Source organism: Heloderma suspectum, chromosome 2 (assembly GCF_057233095.1).
Source record: "Heloderma suspectum isolate Gila_16-S chromosome 2, 16-S_ref, whole genome shotgun sequence".
NCBI classification, from domain to species: domain Eukaryota; kingdom Metazoa; phylum Chordata; class Lepidosauria; order Squamata; family Helodermatidae; genus Heloderma; species Heloderma suspectum.
The window spans coordinates 377,791,897-377,814,328 of record NC_139459.1 but is presented as its reverse complement, the minus strand read 5'-3'; the positions used below and the strand labels follow the sequence as shown (position 1 = coordinate 377,814,328).

The window sequence follows — 22,432 nt, the reverse complement described above, 5'->3', positions numbered from 1 at the left end:
TGTGTGAGCGGAAGTGAGTGAAGGCATGAGATATGGTTACTTGCTTCCCTCAGGGAGAGAGCACTTGTTGCCTGTTGCAGAGGCAAAGACAGTGGGTCACGATTTTCATCGAGCTGTCCAGCACAACCCCAAGATCTCCTTCTTGGTCAGTCACCGCTAGCACAGATCCCATCAGCTTATATGTGAAGCTGGGATTGCTTACATTGTGTCTACCATGGCAGGGGTAACTTGGTCCTTTATTTGGTTATCTTCAACAGATATCCCTCAGATTCTACTGGGAGACAGTATTCCAAAATTGACCTCTGTGCAGATGCAGGGAGAGGTTCTTTAAATCTCTTTTGACCTTTCTGGGCTCTGGTTAGTACCATGGTGACCGGATCACTCTGAATTCACTCCAATATGTGTTAAAAGAAAAGGAGGATAAAAAGAAAAGCAACAAAAAACTTAAAAACAGGTTTAAAAAAACCTTAAAGTTAAAAAGGAATACCTTTTCCTAAGAGAGGGGATAAAAGCAATACAAACTATTGCAAACTAAGAACACAATTACAGTGACGAACCAAGACTGGATAATCACCCCAGTGGTATATCGAAGTCTGATAGACGTTTCAGCTTCCCTCACTAGCCTTGCAGCTAAGAAAGGAGCTCTTGTCAGGGCCCAGCTTCAGTGCTGCAGTGGGCCTTGTAGGTTATGGCCAGGATTTGATTAGAGGTAGCCTGGGATTCCCCTTCATGGATCACTGCCTTGTTGTGGCGAAGGGGCTTGCATAACGCAGTGAAGCCATAAGCTATGTTATGTAGGGCCACCCAAGACGGACAGGTCATGGCTGAGAGTTCTGACAAAATGTGGTCCACTGGAGAAGGAAATGGCAACCCACTCCAGTATTCTTGCCAAGAAAACCCCATGGAACGTATCACAAGGCTAAAAGATATGACACCGGAAGGTGAGCCCCTCAGGTCGGAAGGTGTCCAATATACTACTGGGGAAAAGCAGAGGGTATTTCCAAGTAGCGCCAGAAAGAGTGAAGCGGCTGGGCCAAAGCTGAAAGGACACTCAGCTGTGGATGTGTCTGGTGGTGAAAAGAAAATCCGATGCTGTAAAGAACAATATTGTTTAGGAACCTGGAATGTCAGATCAATTAATCAAGGCAAGCTGGAGGGGGTCAAACATGAGATGGCAAGATTGAAGATCGACATCTTGGGAATTAGCGAACTAAAATGGACAGGCATGGGCGAATTTAATTCAGGTGACCATTCTATCTGCTACTATGGGCAAGAATCCCTTAGAAGAAATGGAGTAGCACTCATAGTCAACAAAAGGGTGGGAAAAGCAGTACTGGGGTACAATCTCAAAAACGATACAATGATCTCAGTACGAATCCAAGGCAAACCATTCAACATTACAGTAATTCAAGTCTATGCCCCAACCACTGAGGCCGAAGAAGCTGAAGTTGATCGGTTCTATGAAGACCTCCAACACCTTCTAGAACTAACACCAAAAAAAGATGTCCTCTTCATCATAGGGGATTGGAATGCTAAAGTAGGAAGTCGAGAAATCACCGGGATAACAGGCAAGCATGGCCTTGGTGTAAAAAATGAAGCAGGACAAAGGCTAATAGAGTTTTGTCAAGAGAACACGCTGATCATAGCAAACACTCTTTTCCAACAGCACAAGAGGCGACTCTACACATGGACATCACCAGATGGTCAATATCAAAATCAGATTATGTCCTTTGCAGCCAAAGATGGAGAAATTCCATACAGTCAGTAAAAACAAGACCTGGAGCTGACTGTTGCTCAGATCATGAGCTGCTGCTTGCAAAATTTCGGCTTAAATTGAAGAACGTAGGGAAAGCCACTAAACCATTCAGGTATGACCTAAATCATATCCCTTATGAATATACAGTGGAGGTGAGGAATAGATTTAAGGGATTAGACCTGATAGACAAGAGTGCCTGAGGAACTATGGACGGAGGTGGAGCTTTCAGATGCTGCACTGGAGAATTTGGGATTTTGGCTTGTTCATGGAAAAGTGAGAGAACGAGGAGGTTATACTCTTTCTTTTGGCATTAAACAAATGCATATTAGGGCTTTATCACAGTAGCGATCTACCGTAGTATCAGAAATTTCCAGCTTATAATGAGCAAGTTACAATTACCTTCTCATGGTCAGACACATACACATTCTCTCAATCCCATCAGGCACCTCGCCTGAACCAAACTACTTAGAAAGCCTAGTCAGGCCTACCTTCACAGAAGGATATTTGAGTTTGGATGTCACACTGATCCCACTTAATATGCAATGGTATTAACAACTGAAAAAGGCAGTGCCGCACTGAATTAGGCTATCTGTAACTGACCTCAGATTCTCATCCTTCACACACAAAGCAGGTGTGGAGAAAATTCATGTTCAGACGCTGGCATCAAAGACAAATTAAGCTATAGAAAATGTTAATTCACCCACAGGTAGGGAGTTTAAATTCCCCTTGATTTCATTTTCCAGAGGGATCAATGTATTGGTCTGTTGCAGCAAAAGCAACCTAAGGTTGGATTCTGACCCTGGGTGCTTCCAGATGGAGGGCTCCTGGCACTACCAAAACATTGTGCATCTATTACATCTTTTCCTCCATCTCAGATTGGTTTTCTGGCAAGAAAAAAGACAGAAGAAATGGTGGGATAACATGGAAGGGTTACAAAGGAAGATGTTGCCATCTGGACTCCCCCATTACTTCATGTGTTTGAGGAAGATTGTAGAATAAAGCATTATGTGGAAGCACCTTTACTAATACATAAAGTAGACCCACTGATATCAATGGGACAAAAGTTATTAACTTAATTCACATTGATTAGTATCCAGTGTTACTATGTAGACTAGACCGATTTAAATGAATGGGACTTAAGTCTCTTGCATTTCAGTGGATCTACTCTACATAGGATTAACATTGGATACCAGCCATTGACTTCAATAGGTCTACTCTAAATATGACTAGGTCTGTATCAAAACCAAAGTATTGTGGCAACTTCAAAACACTGGGTGCTTCCTCAAGTGGCTTTTATTATACAATAAACAAGCCTCATTAACCAAACTTTAGAGAGGATCCAGATGACATTGTCACCCATATTTGCACACCAGTTATCCCATCTTTTTTCTAAACAGAAAAAAATTAAACAGGAAAAGAGGAAATAGCCTTTGGAATGGTAGCGTCAGGAGCCCTTCATCCAGAAGCACACACAAATTTATAGTGACATAAGCTTACATGCGCTGGAGTTCATTTCATCAGATGCATTACATGCTTTCCTCAATTGCAAGGTATATATTATATGCATGACTTAGAGGAAAGATCAAAAATTGTAAACAGTTGGGCCACATGAAAAGGAAAAGTAAATAGTACAAGCTGTGATAATTCAATCAAGTGACTATTCACAACAGCAGTAATTACAGATAATTACACTATCATCTTAACAATGCAAAAATAGGCTGTGTGGGTCAGGAAATCATTGTCCTTATTCATGCAGAAATGGTTAAAATCAGGTTGAGAAGCTACTATTCAGTGGTTTTCTGCTGGTCTGTTTGAAATGCCTTCAGTGGAGAATGGCAACTGTGAGGTCAGTTTCAGTTGGAGAATAAAGCAACATCTCATGTTGAAATCAACAACACTTACAGCCAGGGGTGTTGCTAGGTTCCAGGGCATAGGCTCATAACACAAATTGCGCTCGTCTGAGTCTAAGCGCACCTCTAATATGAGTACGTGTGCATGGTGTGCTTATGTGTGTGTACAGATTACATACATACATAAGAATTGTGCACTGACACCCCCCGACCCCCAATCGACTCAAACCCCGATTCAGCATTTTGGAAAACATCCTGCTTCTGCTCAAGCCAATTTGTAGTCAGTCCACTTCAGCTCAGCACCAAACCTGAGTCAAGGTTTGGAAAAATGAGTCTTTATGCTTCCTGTTGACTACCATGGGAAATTAGGAAAAAAACATAACTTTTCTCTTGGTCTGAACTGGATGTTAACTTCAGACATGGTAGCCCCCTAGAAGGGGATTACACCTGCCCAATGTCAGAAAAATAGGTCAAAGGTTTATATTTTGATTTTCTTTTAAAGGGAACTGCCAATACCATTTTAATTCCTTGGAAGAATTGGATAAAAATTTCAAGATTCATTGCCCCATCAGACGAGATCATGTCTCCCAAATTTCAGAATGATAGCCACAGGGGGTTTTGTGCAAGGGTAGCCTTGACATTTTGAGGTCTCCAAAAGAGGACATACTTATCTCCCTATGTTCCTTGTGGACCATTGTTCTGAAAATTATAGACAGCCTAGAGGTGTCCCTAAGTAAGAAACCAGCAAAGTTTCAGAAGGATGGGTGCAGCAGTTCATGTGGAAGGGGAGGTCTCCAATTTGGGAGAGGGAGTGATTTGCTTTACCTTCCCTTCACACACACCCCAATCATTTTTGGGTAAATTTGCATGAAAATGCACAGGTAATTAGAGTATCGCCCAGGCAAGAAACCTGCAAAGTTCCTGAAGGATATACATGCATGCAAATTTAGAATTATTAGAATTTATTTACATTTCACCAATGTCAGCAGCAGGGCAACATGGGTGGGAAGATGGTATTGCACTTATGTCCTGCTTGTGGGTTTCCCATGGGCACCTGGTTGGCCACTGTGTGAACAGAATGCTGGACTGGATGGACCTTGGTCTGATGCAGCACAGCTCTTATGTTCTTAAATATGGAGTGCCCCTAAGCATGTGCAGAATGCTTTTCTTTTACCACCAAGCACTTACATTCTCCCCCTACCAGTTCTATTCCCCGCCATGCAACCATTCCTCCTTATCCTACCATCCACCAGAAACTCTTCATCAAAACAGATCTCTTGTTTTGAGCAACTCTCCTCTACCTCTTCCTTGTTATTCACAAGCTCTCATTTTATCTCCCTCCCCATAACTTCCCTTGTGCCAAGACTTCACCAGAATTCAGCCAATGAGTCTGTTTTCAAAACTAGGGCTAAGTTATGGAGAAACTCTGAGCATGTACTAAGTGCCTTTCCCTCACCACTGAAGCCAGAGTTCATGCAAAATGAAAAAACCCACCAATGACAAAACACGCATAGGACTGAGCTGAAAGGGTAGTCAATTCATTAGACGGAATTGGGTAGGCACTGTATTAAGCCTGCAGTACCATGTTCACCACTCAGGACTTATTTCTGAGTAAATCGAACATCAGGCTGCAAATCTCCCTGCAAAAGTAACTTGTGCTGGAATCCTACACACAGTTTCCTGAGGGTAAGTTTCATTAAACATAATGGGGCTTCTCAGTAGACATACATAGGATTGCATAAATGAGCAGTATTTATCTCCCTTCCACTTAAAAAACAAACCAAAAACTCCTATTTTTTAATTAAAGTTTTCTGTTCATAGGAACACAGCAAGCTGCCTTATACTGAGTCAGATCCTGGGTCCATCTAGCCCAGTACTGTCAACACTGACTGGCCAGGGTTTCAGGCAGGATTCTTTCCTAGCCCTGCCTGGAGATGCTGGGGATTGAACCTGGGACCCTCTGCATGCCAAGCATGTGCTCTACCACTGACCTACAGCCCTTCCTATTGCTGGATAAGGGCAACTGACAGACAAAACAGCCCCGGATTTGTTTCACTGCAACCATGTGAACCCACTTTTCTCAAAGACTTGAGTGAAGAGGAGGAGAAAAACCAGCCCTCTTGTCTGCTTGTATGAAGTCAAATACAGTTCAGAACTTCTTTTGCCCACCAAAGAGCATTCTCTTTAAGAATTCCCCAAGATATGCTCTGGGTGGGATAAAGAAGAGAAAGAAAGAATAGGGGAGGGAAAAAGAAAAGAAAAATGGCGATTGGAAATGCAGGGGTGTGGTAGAGAGATTTCCCTAAGCCAAGTGACTTCAGAGGAATTTAGGAGGCTGTGGAGGGTTTGTAAGGATTGCACATACTTAAATTAACTTCATGAGGTGAGTGGTTGAGGGCTTTTTCTAGCTTTTTTAAAGCTGTACAATCTATTTAAAAGGCCCTGCAGGTCTCCTTTTGGAATAAGTTGAGTCCTACAGCTATTTAGGAGATATTAAAGTGGAAGGGAAGAAAGAAGTTTGTGGAGGCTGATTGATGTATTGAAGCTACTAAACTTCTGTAGAAGTCAAAGGTTTCTATTTGGGGCAGTAAAATCAGATGCTATGCGAAATACCAGTATTTCATGTGGAACCCTTTCTTCCCTTCCTTCTCCCTCTTCAAAATTTCATTGCAAGCAAGCTCCCAACAGTGGGCATGTAAGAGAAGAAAAATAGGGGGAGAGGGAAAAAACAAATGAGCAGACTGTGGAAGGAAAGGTGGTGGTCTCCTCTCTAGTTTAAAAAAGTAGAGCTCCCCCCCCTTTTTTTTAGACCCCGCAGAGCAGGGTGGAGGGCAGGTGTGGTTAAAAAAAGGGTCTGAGTGGGAAGGTTTATACCTCCCCTACCCGCATGCAGTGGTCCTGATCCGGATGAGGCCACTGTGCATTTACACTACAGTAACATGGCAAGGATGAGATCAGCTGCCTTCATTTTAGTCCAGAGTGGGTGAATGAGTAACTGGCCTGAGTGCTTGTGTGTATGTATAATATATAAGGTTTATAAATTAATACTGAAATCCTATCCACGTCTATTCAGAAGTCCTATTGTTTTCAACTGAGCTTTTGCCCAGGTAAGTGCATAGGATTGTAGCACAAATATTCAGACCCACCCCAGTAGGAATTTTGACTTTGGTGGGGAGGGGATTTTAAACTTTTTTCTTTATTTTTGCTGATTTTTTTTTTAATCTTCTTTGGGGTTTCGGCTCTTCTTTGGTTTGTTTTTTAAGCCTTGCTAAGGCACTTCAGTTCTCATATATGTATACAGCCCCTCACGGGTTTTTCTTATGCCTTGGGATTTGAGTTCTGTGGAATCTGAGTTCTTTGCAGACTAATGTGGGTTCAAAGAACTGTTTTAATGCTTCTGTTTGTGTCACAGATGCCTCCCCCTCCCTAGCCTTCTGAATGGCTCTCCTGAGGCAGGGAGTTCCACAGCCAGGGCCACAGGTTTCCATAGAGGGGTTTTAGGATAGAACATTCTGACAATGCAACCACTGAGGCAGTCAAGAAATCAGCAGGTGGGAAGGCAGAGGAAGAGCCTTGAGGGCTGGCTGAAGATCAAAGGATTTTTGTCACTTAGCTCCAGAGAGGCTGGCAGGGAGGAGGGCAAGCAAAAAGGAAATACAGGTAGAGGGGCAAGAGAAGAGGAAATCTCCCCAAACCCTGTGACCCTCCCGGATGCTACAATGAGACTTACCTCTGAGTAGACATGCTTAGGAATGCACTCTGAGTCACAGGCCTAAAATGGTAATCTTGGGATTTCTTTCTACTTTCTTTTCTAATTGGAAAAGAATATTATCAGATGTATGACTGATAATATTCAATATCCCCTTCCCATTTCCTTATCTTCATCTGAAATGGCAGTGGGATAATGTATATACACTGTGGGCCTGGGCCATGGAGGTACTACCCTACCACTTCTCGTTCTCTGAAAAACACACCGCTATCTGCCTGCAACCTCAGTATGTTGCACATCATTGGCAGATGCAACACAGCAAGACACCACACCTATCCTTCAGCCCCCCGCCCAGCAACTCGAACCCCAGGCTAGGGAGGGCGAACTCAACCCTGTCCACATTGCGCACCACTCGCCGGACCCTCACCAGCCACCCGAACCTGTTCATTGCATGGCTAGTTACCAGGCGGTCTGTGGGTGCCTGGTGAGTGGGCACCCAATCCCTTGCCAAGCTGCCATTTTGCACAGAAATGATGGCTCAGCCTTTTTTTGTAAATCCCCGTTTACGGAAATGGTGGCCGTAAAGTGGCCATTTCCCACATTTTGTGTAAATGCCCACTTTACGGACGCCATTTTCGTAAATGGGAATTCACAAAAAAGGCCACACTGTCATTCTTACACAAAATGGCAGCTCGGTGGACCAGTGTCCAGGGGCCAAGCTGGTGAGACGTTGCAGGGCCTCAAGCCCCAACCAGACGGCCATGACATCCCTACCCCAGGCAGCTTCAGCTGTTAGTCCCACAGCAATCTCAAACAGGAACTGACTGAATGATTTCTGGGAACTGTATGTGCGATGCACTTCGGGCAGCTTCAAGTGGCAGGCCCAAGAGGCCAGGGTGTCATCAGTGGCTTGGAAAATCTACCAGAACATTCATCTCCAAAGCACCAAAAAGCCAAACTAAAAACAGCTGAATGGTTGGAGTGGGAAGAGTCTGAGACCCCCAAGAGAGTTGGCTCCGATTGCATTCACCCTGCACGGTTGTGGTCTTCCGATCTCTTTCGTGTCTCCTCCTCAGCTTGGCTTCATTTCATGCACCCAGCTTTAGGGGATGCTCGTTGTTAAACGATGTCAGATAGCCTTCTCTAACAATGGCACAAAAACACGAATAAAGTAATTTGATTTGAACTTCTAAACTGTTTACTGCCTCCAATAATGCTGCATCGCCACGCCCTCTCTGTAGAAGGCAACTCTGGTGTAAGTCACACCTGACTTTCCAACACTGAAGTGGGATGGAAAGCGGGCTGGGGCCGGGTCCAGATGGCCTTGCGGGAAAATCTACCTCCCCTTTGCTGTTGTTGCTGAGTCGTGTCCACCCCCTTCGTGACCCCACGGACCACAGCACGCCAGGCCTTCCTGTCCTCCGCCCTCTCCCGGGGCGTGCTCAAGCCCATATTCATTGCACCGGTGATGCCATCTAGCCTCTCATCCCCTGCCGTCCCCTTCCCCTTGGATTTGCAGAGACCCCCCCCCCGCCCCGTGTTACGGCGACTGCAAACTCTGCCCCCCCCCCGTCAAATGGAGCAGTGCAGCCCCCGAGAGCCTCAGCAGGGCACACCCGCAGCAGGGCAGCGGCGCGGCCCCCGGGCACCGCCCCGCCCCGCCTCCGGCGCTCGGGGCCCCTCCAGCCAAGCCCGGCAGAGGCAGCCGAAGCGAGAGCCGGGCTGGCCGAGGAGAAACTATTCCGCCAGCTGGGAGCGTAAGCTCGGACACAGCGTTCGTCGGGGGGGGGGGCTCGTGCCGCTGGCTGCGCCCCCGGGCAAGAGGAGGGGAAGCTGGCCCGCGCGGCTCCGCACCGGGGCCCGCCGAGACCGGAGGGCAGAGGGAGGGCGCGGAGGGGGCGCGCAGAGCCGGGGGGCCGCGGGCCTCACGACGGGACGGGGCCCTCCTGGTGTGGGAGGGGGCGGCTCCGCCCTGCACGCCGCACGGCTGCGCCCCTCCGCCGCCTGCCCAGCGCCCGGGCCTCGGGCGGCGTTCAGCGAAGTACGAGCCGAGCAGCGGCCCTCGGCGCGCGTTCGCCGGCAAGAAAGCGGCCGGATGCCCGGGCGTCCCTGGGAGAGCGCGCGCCCCGTCCGCGGCCGCAGGAGGGACTGCAGACGCGGAGCCCCTCGGCGAAAGCGAAAGCCGGCGGCTCGGGACCCTCCGTCGGCAGCGGCAGACGCGGGTCCTCTCCCGGGGCGTCCGGGCTGCGGGTAGGACGGGAGCCGCCGCGTGCGAGGGGAGGAAACGCGAGGGACGGGGCGGGAGGGTCCGGCGGGGGTCGCTGGGGAGGGCTGCTCGCTCGGTGGCATGCCGCCTCCCCCGGGACAGGGCAGCAAGAGCGGGGCGGGACGCGGGCAATGGCGGCATTTCCCCAGCAGGCACCTCAGGGGGCTTCGGGAAGGACTCGCGCCTGAAAGAAGCACACCCCGTTGCGCCGGTTGAAATAGCTCGGAGTTGCATCTTCCCGTGGATGCACCGAAAGGACGGGGGCAAAGCTAGACAGTCTGGCTTTTCGCTCCCTTTAAGCCCCGTTAATTAGTTCTGGGTATGAAAAGGAGGCTGCGAGTGAAAATTAAGTTCCTAAAAGGAAGCGGTACACTTCAGGAGGGGAGCCACGCGCAGTAGAAGTCAGTCCTGTTGCGTTCAGTGGCCATGCTGGTTGCGGGTGGTGGGAGTTGCAGCCCGACGCGTCTCGGGTTGACTTCGGCGGGTCTTCCTTCGCAATGGCCATGCATGCGAGTGAGGTGCGTACCACGTCTGGGTTAGAGATGGGGGGGGGGGGGCAGAGGGAGCACGACCTGCCCAAAGCCGCCGCCAGAGGGAGCTTGTGGCAGAATAACTGGAGCCGGGTCTCCATAGCGACGCATGCGAGGTGCTTTCGTGTTCAATGCGGATTTTCATGGAATCAGGTGTGGAACGTCAGGGGCACACAAAGCAAAAAATGTGGAGTAAACCCCGCTTTTCACAGGTCAAACTGCACTTTAATCCGCCTTACTTTGCGGCTGAGTGGGCGGAGTCCCGCTAGTAGAAGTGCAGGTCATCAGCCCCATAGTGGTGACCCAGCGCAATTCCGTGATCGGGGAGGCTTGTCCCAAGCCCTACCCATGCTCCCCGGCTGTGCCGGCTGCCCTCTCTCCCTCCTTTCCGTGTATTCCTTAGTTGTAAGTGTATCGCCCGACTGCAAAATAGCGACTGGCTGCCCTTTCTCCTTCCCCTATTCTTTATTGTGCACTACCTACGCTGGCTGCTCTGGCTGCTCCACTATTGTGAACGAAACAGGGCTACTGATATCTGAATGGGAAAAGGAGGCCACTTATTGTGAAAGCAGCCCTACTGCAAATGGGGGAAAAGAGGGAATGGGGGGGGGAGGGGTGGCCCCACCCCTTGAGCACATCACTGCCAGGTCACAGCCATGTCCGAGAGACGCACCCAGTATTTAATGTGGAGGGACGGGGCACACTGCAGGCGAACCGCCTGGGAGCCGCTTTAAGAAAAAAATAACGGAGTAAAAGGACTTTCCGAGAATGTGGCTTTCCAAGAGGGATGCAGCTGGTTGGCTGTGGAACGGCCACGACGTCATGTGTCCCTAACAGCTTTAAGCCACAGCAGCATTGGAGAACATCTCCGATGTAGACAGGCCCTGGTACAGGGAGTACCAGTATTTCAACTAACTGGACACCCCCGGTCCAGACACTGATCTCTGCTGGCTCTAAAGAAAGTGCTCCTTCAGTGGACATTGGGGGAGGGCAAAAGAATTGTGCCTGGCAGGCCTCCCTTTAGGCCTGCTACAGACCGGGGTTTGGAAGCTACAGACTCACTTTGGGAAGGGGGCGTTTAGCTTTAAAGGATGGCAACGCAAATGTGTGTTAGACTAGTGGCCTTTTTCCCCCTTTGGGCCCCCTCCCCACATGTAACAAATAACCCCACCCCTCCTCTCTCCACAGTCCCTGCCACCATGATGCTGCCCCCTGTCCTTTTGCAGGCTGCCCCCCTGCTCCTGTGCGATGCAGTCCTGCTGTCCTTGCTAGATGTGGGGCGGCCCTCCCTGACTCCTCTGGGGGTCCCAGGCGCTTGGCTGGAGGCAGCTCTGCGCCTGCTGGTTCTCTGGGGGGCCCGGGGGCTGCTCTGTCTCGGTTGGCCCTGCCGGATCTGCCCTGCAGCCCTGGCCACCGTGAGTCTGCTGTCCCCCTTCTACCTCACAGTGGGGCACTGGTTTGGAGATCCCCCTCTCCTGCTCTCTTCCGCCCCTCGGTCCTGGCTGCTGCTGGGCTATGGGGCAGTGGGTCTGGCCCTCTTCCTCTGGGAGGTCCTGAGGCAAGGGGGCAGCAGGGAGGGCTCCAGAGGAGAAGACAAGGCCACCCTGCGGAAGCTGACCAGGCTGACTTGCCCAGACCTGCCGTACCTTGCTGGGGGCTTCGTGTTCCTCACCATGGCTGTGATAGGTTAGTAGAACCTGTGTGTGTGTGTTGTGTGTAATAGATGCTCTCTGGAAGTGATGTCTTCGCCGCCCCCGCCCCCCGATGAAAAACAGTGTGTTTGGAAAATACGGACTACTTCAAATTAATCCAGACAAACTAGATTTCCTTTGATTTCTGCTCTTCAGTTGTTATTATTAACCGCCCTGTGTTTTGCATTTGCTCATTCGCTGCAGTGTGAAACATTCAGACCATTCAAAGAGTTGATTCAACCCAGCAGTGTTTTAAAAACGTGGGATGTGCTGTGGATTCTTCCTGAGCAAGCCAGGTGCCTCTCATAGGACATCTTTACCTGACCACAATTCAGGCCTGGGGGTGATCCTCAGACAGGACTTCCTGTCTACACGAACCTGGGATTCCAGGGGTGCGTCAGCTGTTCACCCCCCTCCTGTCTCTAGGAGCCCCATCTGCATTCTGACATGTCTGCATGCAGCACCTGCTCAAGCCCACCAAATGTGCAGGCAGCATGCCCAGCACAAGCCTCAGTGGCGAGGCTGAGTGGTGCGGCCAGCACAAGCTGCAGTCCGGCTGTGTGGTGGTGAAGGAGTTTGAACTGAGAGAAAGTTTAAGCCCCTTTCCAAAAAGATCAAAAACTTCCCTTCAATATATGACTACTTCAGAATCCTGTATCAATTCCTAGTCAGGCCTTTGCGGCAGGAGAAGCCCTGCTCCTTCCTAGCCAAGGTGGGCAAGTCACGCAAGCAGTGGTGGCCGGGACTCCAGCCATTCTCAGGGTCACACATCCTTGGCAAGGGCTGCCTGGATCTCTGCATGCTCTCCTGGCCCCTCCCTGCCTTCTCCCCCTCCAGAAATCTTTCTTTCTTTTTATTAGGAAGATATTTATTATTTTTATTATTATTATTAGGAACATATGTATAAATGTGCTAACCAAGCAATAAGCGGGTTTTCTTTACATGCTTGCTTTAGCCTGTGTGACATTCACTCCTCCAACTGTTACGGATTTGGCATCTGGCCCCATCACTTCCTGGCATATGGAAGGGGAAGAAATGGAAGCAGTGACAGATTTTACTTTCTTGGGCTCCAAGATCACCGCAGACGGTGACTGTAGCCCTGAAATTCAAAGACGCTTGCTCCTTGGGAGGAAAGCTATGGCAAACCTAGACAGCATAGTAAGAAGCAGAGACATCACCTTGCCGACAAAGGTCCGTCTAATCAAAGCTGTGGTTTTCCCAGTAGTAATGTATGGCTGTGAGAGCTGGACTCTAAGGAAGGCTGAGCGCCGAAGAATGGATGCTTTCGAACTGCGGTGCTGGAGAAGACTCTTACGAGTCCCCTGGACTGCAAGGAGGTCAAATCAGTCCATCCTAAAGGAAATCAACCCTGAGTGCTCCTTGGAAGGACAGATACTGAAGCTGAAGCTCCAATATTTTGGCCACCTAATGCAAAGAGAAAACTCCCTGGAAAAGACCCTGATGCTGGGAAAGACTGAAGGCAAAAGGAGAAGGGGACAGCAGAGGATGAGATGGCTAGATAGCATCACGGATGCAATGAATATGAACTTGAGCACGCTCCGGGAGAGAGCGCAGGACAGGAAGGCCTGGCGTGCTATGGTCCATGGGGTCACGAAGAGTCGGACACGACTGAACGACTGAACAACAACAACAACAACAACAAGCATTATCAGTCTGTAGTTCCAGTATGTAGGAAGCCATTGGCTGCCAGTTAACTACCTATAGGTGATTAATACACTTCAAAGTGTACACCAAAAAATGTTTTAGGTGGATTCAATTTTGGTTTTGTACTAACAAGTGTTGCAGAACCCAGAGTCAGAGAGACCACGGAGTGAAGGAAAAAGAGTTTCTTTATTTAACGCGCGGGCTCAAGGCTGGAATCACTTCCGAAGAGCCAGAAGCCCCGATTTACATCAGCACATTGTTTTTATAGATATTGTGACACATAGGAAACGGCTCCTCCTCTCCCTCCCATGTGGGGTTGGAGTCCTCAACATTTCTTCTCCTAGCACCATTGTTTATAATACAAGAAATGGGTTATAGGGTAGCCATGATAAGCAGAGAACAGAAGAGAACATGGTATGCAATAAGCAAAGAACAGGAACATGATATGCAATTTGACTTAACCTTAGCCTTGCTGACAAGATAAGAAATTCCTGTGTCTCGTCAGCTTACAAACATATATTTCAGAGAGCAAGAGCTAGCAAGAACATGAAGCATGAGACTGCATGAGGCTACTTAGTCTGACCCCCGATATGGCTGCTACATTCCCCCTTTAAATGCATAATTTCATTACAATTATAGCATTTCATTACACAAATAGACATTCTGGTTTGCGACGCATAACACAGGACTGTTACAGCAACTCTCTTACTTAATATCTTGTTGAGCTATTGGAGCGTAGAGGGTGGCAGTTTTACTAGCCGAGACATAAAACAGATTGGTTAAACAGCGCATAAGACAAGGAATGCAAAGGCATAACAGTATCTCCATGAACAACACTGGTAGAATTAGGATGAACAATGCTTTAAGCCAGCTAAGATCTGGAAGCCAAGGGTTAACCAATTTAGCCAATTGTTTTCTTATTGTTATGTTAGCCACTATATGGTGCAGATTGTTGATCTGTTCATCTACCGAATTATTATTATTAGGCAAATTAAATGATGGAGGAGAAAAAGATTTTAAAAAATCTGTTTGCAGGTATATCTCTTGGCAAACAAAAATGTTTTACTCCAGTGATGTTAGCCAGGTGAAGCCAGTAATTATCAGCGAATCGTTGGGACAAACCTCCCCCTCCAGGGGCAGACCCCCCTTTTTCGCACCTTATTATGGAAACAGAATGCAACGCTACTAACACTACAACACGCATGTTTGATCTTCTTTGGGATCTGACCGTACGCTGGGCAGCTATTCACCTGGCAAGCTGCAGTAGGGTCTAGTCCCCTTCAATTTTCTCCAGTTGCAGGTCTGACCGTACGCAGGGTGGACAGTCTCCCGGTGTGCCCACCGTAAGGTCTAGCCTGAGTCTTCTTGCTGGTTTTTTCAGAATAATTTTTAAAGGATTTTCAGCTACAGTCCACTTTCCTTTTTGCTTTCTTTTTCTTTGCTGATCTGCCTGTATTGCAGATCATGTTTCAACCTTTTTACATAAAACTTTCTGCTCCATGCACCAGCCTTGTCTCTTTATTTGTCTTTTTCAAGTTAAACTCACTAGTGCCAGTGACACACATTTGGGATAGGCTCTTTTTCTCTTTCTAGTTACATTATCTTCACCTTAAAGAACTATTACATTATTGTGGCTACTTTACCCCAGGTAATAAGCTCCAAGCACAATCAGCTGCTTTTAATTCACCCTGGGGGTAACTATGGCCACGCTTCTTCTCTACAAATGTTCTTTCTCTTTGCCTCTTGCCTCCTCTTTCTTCTTCTTCTTTTTTTCCCCCCCCTTCTCTATCTGTCTTCCACTTTCTCTATTTCTCTGTCTTTTCTGCTTGCCTCTGTCTTGTCTTTGTCTTTTCTTCTTGTCAACCATTGGAAACCACACTCAATATCATTTGGAGTTGCAACTAACACTAATCTGCAAATATCACATATTTTATGATATTTAAGAAATCATAAAATATACACAACAAACTTTTTCTGCAATTTAACACAATGAATGGAAAACACTTCAGGAGCGAGACTCATTGAGCACAATGGGTGTTACTGCCGAGTAGACACACATATGCTTGTGCTGGGAAAGGGGGGGAGAACACCAAGATGGAAACTAGCTCCCATTTTAACCCAGAGGACCTCATTGACCACAAGGGGAGTTACTTCTGAGGAGACAGTAATGGGTTTGTTTGGGAAAGGGCGCGAAACCAGCCTCCATTTTAACACACAGGATCTCTATTTGGAAGCTGTGAAGAAGTTACGTCCTAAGGCAATGGACCAAAGCCTCGTGAATGTGCTTAATATTGGGCTTAAAAGTATTTCATTTCAGTTGAGGGGGAATCTCTGTAAGTTCTGATGTAGGCCTTCAAAGGCAAGCCTCATTCAGCACAATGGGAGTTATTTCTGGGGAGACACTAATGGGTTTGTTGTGGGAAAGAGAGTAGTACACACAAAGACGGAATCCAGCCCCCATTGTAACCCGCAGGGTAGCTATAACGAAGCTGCTAATTACTTTCGTCCTACAATTACTTTCATCCTACGGGGATTCCTCAGAGCCTAGCCTCGCTTGGTGGCTTAAACACATTTAAGGAATTGGGCTTTAATGTGTGCCATTTCAATTGAGGGGGAATCTCAGCCTCATCCACCACAATGGGAGTTACTTCTGAGGAGACACTAATGGATTTGTTGTGGGAAAGAGACTGAAACCAGCCCCCATTTTAATGCAGAGGATCTCTATATGGAAGCTGTGTGAATGCGTTACATCCTAAGGCAGACCTCAATCACATTTAAGGAATTGAGGGCTTTGATATGTGCGGTGTTAATTGAGGGGCTTCTCTGTCATTTCTGTGGTCATTGAGAGGGCAAGCCTCATTCAGCACAATGGGAGAAAATACCCTTTGACTGGGGTCATGGGCCGTGTTCTAGTGCTTATTTTCAATGATGTTTTAAAAGTTGGTCCCTTGGCATCCTGCTCCAAAACGGCAATGAAACTTCCGGAAAACAGGGAGGGAAATGGTTGGGTCACCGAGGTCAGAGCGACACACCCACGAAGGCTGGACTACACACCCCATGGGCAGGACTATGATACTGGACCCAGTGCGATTGTGGAAACAGGTCAGTAACGGAGCCACGGTAAGCTGGAAAAGTCAGAATATAAGCAGTCTCAGAAGAAGTGGTTTTTCAGCGATAAAATGTGGTACTGGGGCTGAATGGCCATGACATCATGGAAACACAGACCTCACCGCGCAGCCAGGTTGGAGTAAATCACTGGTGCAAACACAGGCCCGGTCTCGCCCATCCCTCCCTTAATTGTCTCTTCCAGTATGGACATTTTAGACTGTTACCTCCTCGGAGCTCCTCGTAGTATTGGAATAAGCTTGCTTGGGGTTGTTGAATCTTCCATTCAAGTTCTTAGTCAAAGTTGATAACATAATCAAGAGATGAGGTGGGTTTGGGCTTAGCTATTCTGGGAGTAACTGAACAGGTCTGCTGTGTCATCTGGCTTATCTGGACTCATTTTTTGATCAAGTAACCTCCCTTGTGGACTGTGGGAATGCTGTAGACACAATATACCTCGACTTCAGCAAAGCTTTCGACAAAGTGCCCCATGATATCCTGATGCGCAAACTAGCTCAAAGTGGGCTAGATGAAACAACGATCCGGTGGATCCACAGTTGGCTACAGAATCGGACTCAAAGAGTGCTTATCAATGGGACTTTCTCAAACTGGGGAGAGGTAACGAGTGGGGTACCGCAGGGCTCAGTCCTGGGCCCAGTGCTCTTCAACATTTTTATTAATGACTTGGAGGAGGAGGTGCAGGGAATGCTGATCAGAACGGCAGATGACACAAAATTGGGCGGGATAGCTAATCCTTTGGAAGACAGAAACAGAATTCAAAGTGATCTTGATAGACTGGAGCGCTGGGCAGAAGACAACAGAATGACATTTAATAGGGGAAAATGCCAAGTTCTGCACCTCGGAAAAAGAAACCAAATGCACAGTTACAAGATGGGGGATATGTGGCTCAACAACACTACAAGCGAGAAGGATCTGGGAATTGTTGTTGATCACCAGCTGAATATGAGCCAACAATGTGATGTGGCTGCAAAACAGGCAAATGCTCTTTTGGGCTGCATTAATAGAAGTATAGCTTCCAAATCCCGGGAAGTACTAGATCTCCTCTACTCAGCAGTGGTTAGGCCTCATCTGGAGTACTGTGTCCTGTTCTGGGCACCGCACTTCAAGAAGGATGCAGACAAACTGGAGAGGGTTCAGAGGAAGGCAACAAAGATGATCAGGGGACTGGAAACAAAGCCCTATGAAGAGAGACTGAAAGAACTGGGCATGTTTAGCCTTGAGAAGAGAAGGCTGAGGGGCGATATGACAGCGCTCTTCAAGTACTTGAAAGGTTGTCCCAGAGTGGAAGGCCAGGATCTCTTCTCAATCATCCCAGAGTGCAGGACACGGAAGAATGGGCTCAAGTGACAGGAAGCCAGATTCCGGCTGAACATCAGGAAAACCTTCCTGACTGTTAGAGCAATATGACAGTGGAACCAATGACCCAGGGAGGTGGTGGGCTCTCCCACACCAGAGGCGTTCAAGACGAGGCTGGACAGCCATCTGTTGGGGATGCTCTGGCTTGGATTCCTGCATTGAGCAGGGGGTTGGACTCGATGGCCTTGTAGTCCCCTTCCAACCCTACTATTCTATGATTTTATGATCTTCACCTGCTCTGAGATCCCAACTTTGCAACTGCTTTACACAAATATTTAAGCAATCCTTGGGTGAGAACCCAGGGCCAGGTTCAGTGTCGAGGTGTGATTCTCCTTTTATACTCTCTTCTGGCTCAACCCCCCACCCAGAAAAACCTGGACCCCAGTTTAAATCTCTCTCATGCACGTGCGCGCGTGCGCACACACACACACACACACACACACACACACAATGGCCAGTGCTTTGTGACCTGCGGAGGCTTCCAGTCCATTTCCAGGCCCAATTAACTTTCAAAGCTCTAAAGGGCTTGGCGCCAGGTCACCTGAAGGACTGTCTCCTCCCATATATACCTGCCTAGACTGTAAGATTGTCTTCAGTGGGTGCCCTTGCCAAACGAAGTTTGAGGCAAATGGCTATTAAGGAGAGGGCCTTTTCCGTTGTGGCACCCCGGTTGTGGAATGAGCTTCCCAGAGAATGCCCTCCTCATTGTGGGCTTTTTAGCACCTTATTCTCCCAGGCATTTTAGTCCTTCAGGTTTTGTTGTTTTAAAATCTGTTATTTTATTTTTAGATCTTTACACTGCTGCTGGTTTTTTACTTTGGCTTTACACAGCAGTGGTAAACTTTAAAACTTGTTAAACATTTAAAAGTTTTATATTAAGTTTTATTTGCTGTATTTTATGGTTTTAATTGTTGCGAATTGCCCAGAGAGGTTTGGCTAATGGGCGTTATATAAATGTAATAAATAAATAAATATGGCCAAACTGCAGGATTTATTCAAATTAACAAGCAGAAGCAGCTACAGCAATAACACATAATAGTAGATATTGCCACATTCAGACAATTCCCATTCGCTCCCAAGGTCTAGATGTGCCAGTGAAAGTCTATGTTCTTAACCCAGTCTGATGGTTGGTGTCTCTCACTCGCTCCGCCAAGATGCAAAAAATTGAGCATGTTGCAAAGCATGATTCTAGCTGCTAGGATAGCTCAAAGCCCCTCTTCTTGCTGGAACAGAGTCTTGGGTTTCAGAGCATGTGCAGAGTTGCTTGCAGAAAGGTTGATCTGAGAGAGAACTAGGGTGCAATCCTATCCATATGGTCGGCAGCCCCCGAACTCGGAAATGGCGAGTATCCAGTGCAGGGTGGGAGGACAGCGGCGGCTCCATGCTAGACAGGCTATTGCATTTCTGCTAGACAGGCTATTTCGCCCATCTAGCAGAGGCGCCTTGGAGGGAGAGGAGGAAGCCGGGACGGCCATAGGAAAAAGCATAAGGCAGCCGCCTCAGTCTCCTCCCCTCCCTGCCCCCGGGAATGCCCCCTTTTCCCCATCTCCACGCTCCATTTTCCAAGCGCGAAGAGGTAGCAAGTGCTGTTCTCTCTGCACGGCTACGAGGGGGCAGGGGTGGGGAGGGGAGGGGGCTTTCCTTGTTCCAAGCTTGGAGCCCTGTCTCCAAGCTCTGAGCCAGGAATCCAAACAATCCAATGCCCCCCCACCCAGAAACTGTCAGGGGGGGCATAGGATTGCTCTCTAAGTCTCTTAGAGTGCACCTTGGGTCACCTGGTTCGCATGGGTTCCAAAGTCGAACAAGCACAGACAGTGTGCCTCACGTATTATGGGATTTGGGGACCAGTGGAAGCCAACTTGCCTAATGAGACTGACTGTAGTCTGACCCAATGGGGAAATAAGCTCGGTCTCTGATGTAATTGTTCAAAGCAGCCAATCAAAAATTTCTTTAAAAGATGGTTCCGCCTTGCTAAGAGGTGTGAACTTCTACAACAAAGAGCTAACTAGCTCAGGGCATTTCTATACCAGCCTAAAATCCTGCATTTAAAACGGGGCTTTTTGCTTCCGTTTTAATTGTAGGATCACAACTGACTGCCTTTACATGCACTCCCTTTCTCCCCTCCCCTTCCCCCTCCTTCTCCGCATATCTGCGTTTTCCATATCTTTAATTGATCTCGCTCCTCTTGCCACTTTTCCTCTTTTCATGGAGGAAACTGAAGCAGAACACAATGGGGTAATTTGATAGCTCATTATCTGCTATCTCTTTAAAAACGGAACAAAGGGCATTTAGTGCAGGAGACACCTTGGATGATCATGGCATCATCTAAAGAGCCCGCAAACTTCCGTGATGGAGCCATCTCAATCGCAGGATAAAAGCCTGGTGTGAAGGAGCCCTCAGACCAGTTGGCTATTGTGTAAAAAGGAACTGAGCTGGGAAAGTGGGTTGGATCTAAATCAAAGATAGTTGTTCTCAGCAGGGATCCAGATCCCAGACACTATATGCTACTGTTGGTCTAGACTGGAATATACAGGTTTTGTAAAGTCCTTCAATAATACCAAGAAGTCAAACAGAAGATGGTTTGCCCCACTCCATCCTGTGCTAGAGGCAGGCTGTCCACTTCTTTTAAAAAAGCTTTACATATATGCATTTTAAAAACTTATAACTCTTTTAGTAACAGTTGTAAAATTGCTGCGAGCATTTGTGGGGTGGGGGTAAAATTACTGGTGCTCGCCAATCGGTGCCATTCATAAATCCCATTCCAAATGGAGCTATTTTGAAAAGCTGCAGAGTGTGTTTCTTCAGAGCTCTTCCCTGGAGGGGAAAAAAGTGCAGCTCTTGACACCTTACCTCTGTCCTCAGATGTCGTCTCTCTCAAGGCGAAATGTTCATCCCCTTTTATATGGGGCGCGTGATTGACATCTTGGGCAAGAAATATGACTGGGAAGCCTTTTCCTTTGCCATCTTCATCGTGAATCTGGTGTCCCTTGGCAGGTGAGCTGCTCCCCCCCCACACACACACACACACATGCCCGTGTATTCCACAAAGCACAGCCCCCAACAGACTGGGGGTGCTTCTGGACAGACAGTTCCTAGCACTGCTAATCAAAGGCATTGTGCATCTATTCCATCTTTTAAAATTTATTTTCTTTAACAATATTAAGAATTGCTGATATTTCTAAGCGATGTACAGAGGACAAGATTTCCTTTCTGGGAATGTCTGTCAGGAAAAGTATGTTTTTAGTAGGTGCTAAAAACCCAGAAAACCCTGAATCTTTAATTAATTTTTTTCTAGAAAGAAAAGAATGGAAGAAGCAATGGAAAATGGGGGTGGGGGTGGTTTACAAATGGAAGACGGTGTCATCCAGACCCCTCATAAGAGTCTGTGAATCAGGCAGGGCAAGTGCACAATAAAAGCCTTATCTGGAAGCAGCCTGGGATGTGTGTGATGCTCTCTTCTTGTAATTTGGGGCATTGCTTTCTGAATTAGCATCAGAGTTGAGGGTGGAATTAGAGTCAAAAGAGGAGGTTGGGGCTAGCAATGGAATCTGGACAGAACAGTCTCAAAAGGGTGATGCTGGGAGTTCTTGCAAATGTTATCTGCTTCCCTATTTCCAATGCATGAAACCGTTTATGTGTTTTATTACATTTCTAATCCACCTAATAACTGATGTCCCACATTTCCACTATAAAATTGTGCTCAGGGCAGCTAAAACAGCCCTAAACAATTAAAACAACTACAGAACAGATGTGAAACTTACAGTATGGGTGTCCTGCCTGAATCCCTTGGATATTCTTGAGTTGGAACAACAAGCTCCGTCGCATGACCGTCCTTCCTCTCTGCTACTTCCATCCTAGCTCTCTGTCTACCAGCTGCCGTGGCGGGCTCTTCACGTTCGCCATCTCCCAGATGATCATCCGGATCCGCGGCCTGCTCTTCTCTTCCCTGATGTGGCAGGACGTGGCCTTCTTCCAGGAGGTGAAAACAGGTGGGTGCTTGAAAAGCAAATCTGGTGCTCCTTTCCAGCTGCCATGTTCAGTGGTGCTTGTACTGTACAAAGAACTTCACAGTGGTTGCCCTCTGGTTCATCCTTGCAACAGCCCTGTTGGGTTGAACATTGAATCTTCCCATTTTACGGGTGGGAGAACTTGAGGCTAAGGGAGGAATGTCTCGCATATGGCTTCCTAGGAAACTCACAACTGAGGAAGGACTTGAACTCAGATCGGAGTTCTGATTTGACTTTTTTTTCAGTTCTTCAAATTTTGCCTTTTCACCTTGGGGGATCTAAGCCCTGACCAATTTTAAGGTAATAAGTTACATATCAACTTGTCAAATGCAACAGCCTTATGGATGTTAGGAAAACATATAAACACAGTAGTACCCTTAATTGATAATATGGGTAGAGCTGGGAGATTCAAATTAGGAGAATGTTGCATTGAATTCCCACACCTTCAGGGGAATGCTCCTGTTCAGGGTTCCACC

The 22,432-nt window shown here is 47.5% G+C and overlaps 1 protein-coding gene and 1 long non-coding RNA gene across 2 annotated transcripts in view; both read left to right on the top strand.

The window, feature by feature from the left end:
• Positions 1–22,432, top strand: part of LOC146356295 (uncharacterized) — an 867,031-nt gene that overhangs the window by 679,916 nt on the left and 164,683 nt on the right. The gene's annotated exons all lie outside the window — the stretch shown is intronic.
• LOC146356299 (antigen peptide transporter 2-like) overlaps positions 9,578–22,432 on the top strand; it is a 36,926-nt gene continuing 24,071 nt past the window's right edge. The window contains exons 1-3 of the mRNA XM_084839145.1: positions 9,578–11,797; positions 20,829–20,943; positions 21,808–21,942. Of these exons, the coding sequence (XP_084695271.1) occupies positions 11,203–11,797; positions 20,829–20,943; positions 21,808–21,942 (845 nt within the window). The 5' untranslated portion in view covers positions 9,578–11,202. The remainder of the gene's footprint in view (positions 11,798–20,828; positions 20,944–21,807; positions 21,943–22,432) is intronic.